General features: G+C 35.4%; 1 protein-coding gene across 2 annotated transcripts; it reads left to right on the top strand.

Moving 5' to 3' along the window:
* The first annotated feature begins 1960 nt into the window (after positions 1–1960).
* LOC107847613 (pentatricopeptide repeat-containing protein At5g43790) lies at positions 1961–6024 on the top strand. Of its 2 annotated transcripts, none has more exons than XM_047408957.1 (2): positions 1961–2071; positions 4009–6024. In XM_047408957.1, the coding sequence occupies exon 2, from the start codon at positions 4150–4152 to the stop codon at positions 5719–5721; it is 1572 nt and encodes a 523-aa protein (XP_047264913.1). In that variant the 5' UTR covers positions 1961–2071; positions 4009–4149; the 3' UTR covers positions 5722–6024. The 2 variants fall into 2 exon arrangements, with proteins under 2 accessions (XP_047264913.1, XP_016547469.1); XM_016691983.2 differs by having other exon boundaries at positions 1978–3673.
* The last annotated feature ends 879 nt before the right edge of the window (positions 6025–6903 follow it).

The raw sequence follows: 6903 nt of genomic DNA, 5'->3' as shown, positions 1-6903 counted from the left end.
GGGACTCGGATAGTTCCATTAGAAACTAGATTTTCAGATACAGTCACTTATAATATCAGTTATATCAGTTACATCGGTTATCAAATTGTGAAACCTTTGCATTAGCCTACCTCACATGCATACCAGTACATTCCATCGTTCTGATGCATTTGCACTATGGTATTTTACTTTACGCCATAGGTTCCGAGGCACGAGCTCCAAAGCAGTCAAAAACATTACTCAAAAACTTCAAATGAAGAAAGGAGCAATGTCCAAATTTGAAATATTAGCTTCATATATGGAAGAAGTCAAGCGAGATTTAATGAGAAATCTTGATTAAGGATGTCCTTCAAATATGTCCATATCATCCGCAGGTCATACCACGGAGAATGAAGAAAAATGCTTAGCTGGGGAATCTCAAAGCATCCGAAGTGATGAAGAACTAGATCCAGATGAATACTTGAAGAAGTTCGAGGATATACTGGAAGAATCCTTTTCATCTGCAAAAGGTAAAGGGAAAAAATGAATTAATGAAAGACCCCACCACTATTGGTATTATTGGGGAGACGGCTATGAAGACAAATAGCTTTTTGAAAAGCAAACAGTAAAGGCCACTAACTTTCTGAAAAAGTAAAGGTCATTTCTAAATAGTAAAGGCCAACTGTGAATAGTAAAGGTCATTTATTACTTTGTCTTTTTTAGAGCATCCGCTATATAAGGAGCTCATTTTCATTTTGTAAAAAAAGGTTTTAGAACCACCTCTCTCTCTATTACTCTCTCAACCACTCTCTTGTAATATATTCTGAGTTTGAAATAAAATCTTTCAGTTCTGAGCACATCCATCCGTAGTCAGGTATAATTTAAATTTATAATTTAAATTTAAATTTCTTTACTTGTTCTTAGCCTAACGATAGGCTAAATACTTAGTGTTGAACTATAGAAGTCTATGCTACTAGTATGATATGGCATACATCATTCAAATAAGAACCAAATCATTCAAATGATATTAAGATCGCAATACATAGACTTACAGTAATAATTTTGATTCAGGCATCATGCCGGAGGTCTAATTGAAAGGTATGTTAGTCAGGTGGGTATTAAAGGTTGTGTTTTGGACCCGTTATGAATCAAAACTATTCCTATGAATTTATGTTTTGCTTGTAAATGTTCCTGTAATATCATTTGAAGCGATTCGGTCCTTACTTAGTATCAGAGCCAAAAATGCTACTTTTCCAAACAAAGATAAGATTCTTGGGTCATAATATTGACCAAGGAAAAATAATTCCTATCAATAGAAATATTGAATTTGCTTCTAAATTCTCAGATGTTATAACAGATAAAACTCAATTGCAGAGATTTCTGAGAAGTCTGAATTATATATCTCTTTTCATAAAGGATTTAACAAAAAATATGCTGCCAATAATAATAATAATAATAATAATAATAATAACAAGAATAATAACAATAAGAATAACAATAATAACAACAGCAATAACAATAACAATAACAATAACAACAACAACAATAACAATAACAACAACAACAACAACAACAATATTATTATTATTATTATTATTATTAATAATAATAATAATAATAATAATACAATCCAAACGAAGCATGAACAGCCACTCCTACACGTGAACACAGAACTCGAAACTCCAATATCCTTTATCCAACACTTGCTAACACCGCAACCTGAGGACACCATTGCCACCTTTGCACTCACTAGCAACAGGTATAATTCATATTCTTCGATCTCAATTTATATAATTATATTTAATTTGCTATAAAATTTATGAAAAAATATTTTTAAAATATTTTATTTAAAATTTTAATTTTAAAATAATTAAATTATCAGGTGTGGCACATCACATATAAATTATAGGTACATTAATTTTTATAAAATATGAAATAAAAGGATATAATTTATTTATTTTAGATATTAAAAATAGCTTAATAATTTATTTATTTTGGCGTTGACTAAGAAAGTGCCATATAAATAGGGATTGAGGGAGTATTTTCTTTTTCTTTTCTATCCTTCTTACCCTGTGAATTAAATGCAAAATTGTTGTGTTAATGCTGAAAACTTGTGAGTATCTACTGTTGATGATTTCTCTTTGCCTAGTGAACTATGATAAATTGGGAGGATCGGAACTTTATGTTTTCCGTGGGAACAGCAGTTGATACATAGTGCCCACCACGTGTTTGATAATTTGCCACTTTGATATTTACACCTATTTGACGAAGTCTTAGTAGCTAAAAGGCGTATTGGTGGTTTCTTAGGATTAATATTGAGGTGTTACATATGTTTTAGCTGTAGGTTGAGCTAAATGTCAGCATCACACGATTGTGACGTTGCGCTCATGTGTTGTCCTATATTCAGTTGGAAACTTTTGCTGAAAAAAATCTATGGTGTTAAGCATGACTTTGTTTCAATAATACACTTGGATTTGTGAGTGAAATAATGTGCTTCTCATTAGGATCATTTCATGCACTTGGATGCTTAGATCCTACTATTCTTGCCTTGTCGGAGTACTATTTTTGCCCTAGTCATCCCGTTTTGAGCCTTTTATACCTTTTTGTTGGCATCCAAGTACTAAGCCGTGCACCTTTTGATATTTATTATCTTTTCCAAGTTTGAAGAAGAAGAAGAAAATAGAAGTATGCTTGAAATAAGAAAGAGTTGGGTTGATTGGGCATTGGAAGATAATGGAAAGTTGGGTACTTCATGGAAAATAAAGGAAGGAAAGAAGGTCTAGCTAGCTCAAGTATTTGTGATGGTTAAGGAAATTTGAGTCACTTTTATCCATATTTATCCTACGATGCCTGAATCCTATGATGCCTGAAGCCTATTTTACAACCCCATTTAAGTCTTTGATCTCAAACCAAGCGCTCTACATTAGTGGGGAAATACAAGACGGGCAAGCCTATGGTACCATACTTGTTTGCCTAAACCGCGATGACATCTAACCAAATCCATTAGGTGAACCCACTTCCCTTGTCCCAAAAAGAACAATTACTGATTTTAGCATAGAGCTGATACTGTAAAATTGTATCAAAACCTGTCTTGGGGCTGTGTAAATGCTCATCTAATACCTCCTGTAGGTTAGTACATTATTAAAGAAAAATACTACACACATTTACGTGAAGTAAGGCTTGAAGATAGTGTTCATTGAGCTTTGAAACGTGGCATCCACCAAAAACATGTAATGCCCTCCATGAGTTTTGAAAGCTTTTTGGAGATAACCTTAGTTTCCATTCTCAGTTGATGGAACCTTAGTTTCTATTCTCAGTTGATGGCTACCTTCTTCCCTAATCCACCTTAGAAATTATCTTGACGCACTCAATTTATCTAGTAAGTCCTCGATGAATGGTATGGAAAACTTATGCTCCACTGTGCATCTGTTTGAGTCCTTGTGGTCCACATACACACACCAATAATCCTTTATCAAAACAAAGAGAAAACGCCAATAACCAACTTTCTTTCCAACCAAAACAAACAGATGATGTGCAAAGGGCAGCTACTTGGTTGTACTATTCCCTGCTCCAATATGACTTGCCCAGTTGGTACCAACGAGTCAATTACCAAATATAAAGGTATCAGCTCAGGAACTATACTGGGTATGTTGGTGGTGGTGGTGATGGCGGTGATGTCTGGGACAACTCACTCACATCGCTACTAATCCTCCAGGTACATGCTCCGTCTCAGCAGCATAGGTGCAACATAACTTTGTCCACCAAGGCTAACATTTTCTTATTCAGCTGGGATTTGAACCTTTAGTCTATCTAACTCCATCCCAATTTCATTGACTACAAGGTCACATCCTTGACAGCGGTTATTGGGATAATTTGTAGCAACATGTAACTAAGTTGATTAAAAAAGGAAGGAATCCTAAAACCTGGCCTTACCAAATAAAAAAAGGAATTGCCCATATTACCCTGGTGTGTAATTTTTGTTTACCTATGTGCTAAATATTTATATATGTTGAAATGTTGAGTCTGACGATGTTATCTTTTGATTTGTAGATGTGGACATGATCAGAATTGGTGCTGAGTTCTGCCGTGTGATTAATCCTGTGCTAGTGCACCATCAAAAGGATATCTCTCATTCTGCGCTAATGACTTGTGAGAGATTTTGTTTGTCTTGCAAAGCTTCGAGTACATCACATGAGAACATTGAGCCCAAAATCTGCCCACCCAATTTTCAAACTCATAGAACAATGCAAAAACATAGCCACCCTCAAACAGGTGCATGCTCACATGATCACAACTGGGCTTATTCTCCACACTTACCCTCTCAGTCGCATTCTCATTTCATCCTCCACCATAGCTGCCACCATTTCCCATGCTCTAAGCATCTTCAACCATGTAACAAATCCAACAATCTTCCTTTTCAACACCCTCATCTCATCGTCGCTTGCTGGGAAAGAAGATGATCAAACTCACTTTGCCTTAGCCCTTTACACTCGTATTCTGACGCAAACCACTCTCATACCCAACAGTTACACCTACCCTTCTCTTTTTAAGGCTTGTAGTTCTCAACCATGGCTTCAACATGGCCGAGCCTTGCACACCCATGTCTTAAAATTTCTTGAGCCACCTTATGATCATTTTGTTCAAGCCTCATTGCTTAATTTCTACTCCAAGTGCGGCGAATTGGGTATTTCAAGATTCCTCTTTGATCAAATTACTGGACCTGATCTAGCTTCTTGGAACTCCATACTTGCAGCTTATGCACATAATAATTCTGTTTATTATGAATTCAACCTTGATAATGTGTATGATAGTTCTAGTTTATCATTGGAGGTTTTGCTTCTGTTTAGTCAAATGCAGAAATCTTTGACTCGTCCTAATGAAGTTAGTTTGGTGGCGTTGATTAGTGCTTGTGCTGAATTAGGTGCACTTAGTCAAGGAGTGTGGGCTCATTCTTATGTGCTTAGGAATGGTCTCAATCTCAATCGTTTTGTTGGCACAACATTAATCACCATGTATGCAAATTGTGGGCGTCTCGATTTTGCTCGCCAGGTGTTCAATCAATTGCTCGAAAGAGACACTTTTTGTTATAATGCCATGATTAGAGGACTTGCAGTTCACGGCCTTGGTCTGGAAGCCATCGACCTTTTCAAGAAAATGGATTTAGAAGGTTTGGTTCCCGATGAAGTAACAATGTTAGTTCTAATGTGTGCTTGCTCTAATGTGGGATTTGTTGATCAAGGCTGCAATTTTTTTTTGTCAATGAAGGAGGATTATGGCATTGAGCCTAAGCTTGAGCACTATGGGATCTTAGTGGACCTATTCGGTCGAGCAGGCCGAGTAAAGGAGGCTGAGGAAATAGTTCAGACCATTCCTATGAAGTCAAATGCAGTTCTTTGGAGGTCCTTACTTGGAGCTGCTAGAGTTCATGGTAACTTAGAGGTAGGCGAATCAGCTTTGAAACAATTGATACAGCTAGAGCCAGAGACTAGTGGGAATTATGTGTTATTATCGAATATGTACGCTAGCTTGAACAGGTGGGATGATGTCAAAAATGTAAGGAAGTTGATGAAAGATCAGGGGACTGACAAAGCTCCTGGTAGTAGCATTGTCGATATTGACGGTGCTTTGCACCAGTTCCTTGCTGGCGATAAGACTCATCCAGAATCGAAATGGATATATGTGAAGCTGGATGAAATGCACAGAAGGCTGCAAGAACATGGTCATAAGTCAGGAACAAGAGAAGTTTTGTTTGACATTGAATAGGAAGAGAAGGAAGATGCCTTTTCATACCATAGTGAAAGGTTAGCCATTGCGTATGCTCTTATTGCTTCTGATTCTGGTGCCCCTATTAGAATTATAAAGAACTTGAGGGTTTGCAACGACTGTCATACAGCTACTAAGCTTGTTTCAAGGATTTATGAGGGAAATTATAGTAAGAGATTGATCTAGGTTTCATCACTTTAGAAATGGAACTTGTTCTTGTTTGGATTATTGGTAAAACTTTGTACACGTGTTACATTAACATTTAGTCTTCCTAATTAAACATGCCACCTCCCTTTTTTCAAATGTTCCATTTCTTTATGATCTCGCTTTTGGTGAAAGATATATGTTATATTGTGTTGGTACGAGACGGGACTTTTCGTTAAATAGATCTTTTTTAAATTTATTTTTTAATTAAATAGATCATAAATTTTTTTATTTAGAGAAATGATTTATTTTTAAGAAAAATTTATTAACTATTCGACAGATATATAAGACTGATTGATTATCAATCTGACAGATTTATTATTTGTTCGATATATATATATAGACAAATCGATTATCAATCCGATAGATTTATTATCTATCCGACAGATCTGTTATTTGTTCGACAAATGAGAAAATAAAAGTAAACCATTTTGGTAATTGAAAATTTGAAAAGGATAGGTCATTTTGCTAATTGAAAATTTGAAAAGGCTTAATAGCCAAATTTTAAAGACTGCCTTACCACTGCCCTTTATCAAGGTTTACAACTGACTTTTTCAACTGAACAACTTCTAGGGAATAAAATTCCTAGGAGATACTACAAGTCCTTCGTCTCAGACTCGACCAACTGGTTAACCGGTATTATCAAAAAGTATCATTGTTATGGTATTGATATTGATGATTTGATTATCTTGAATCACGAAAATCCTAGTCATGTTTCTGATTTTCATTTCAATCATCATATTGATGATAAATCTTCTTGTGGTCTGGAACTTCTACTTGTGTCTTACTTGTTTATAGACTACTTCTAACTTGAATTGTAGCTAGTTGATTAATTAAGAGAAGGGAATGATAGTTTTACAACTTACAAGCACTCCAAAAGATGCTTTATTAAAACTCCAAACTACAAAATTCATTGTGTCTAAAAGTGCTTTAATTTACTTTACAAAACTGTGAAGTGTAAAAGCGAAGAATTCATTT

This window comes from Capsicum annuum, chromosome 1 (assembly GCF_002878395.1).
Source record: "Capsicum annuum cultivar UCD-10X-F1 chromosome 1, UCD10Xv1.1, whole genome shotgun sequence".
Classification (NCBI taxonomy): domain Eukaryota; kingdom Viridiplantae; phylum Streptophyta; class Magnoliopsida; order Solanales; family Solanaceae; genus Capsicum; species Capsicum annuum.
This window is presented reverse-complemented; position numbering and strand designations above follow the sequence as displayed.

Coding starts and splice junctions, on each gene's coding strand:
- LOC107847613 (XM_047408957.1), top strand. CDS start 4,150: ATGAGAACATTGAGCCCAAAATCTGCCCACCCAATTTTCAAACTCATA.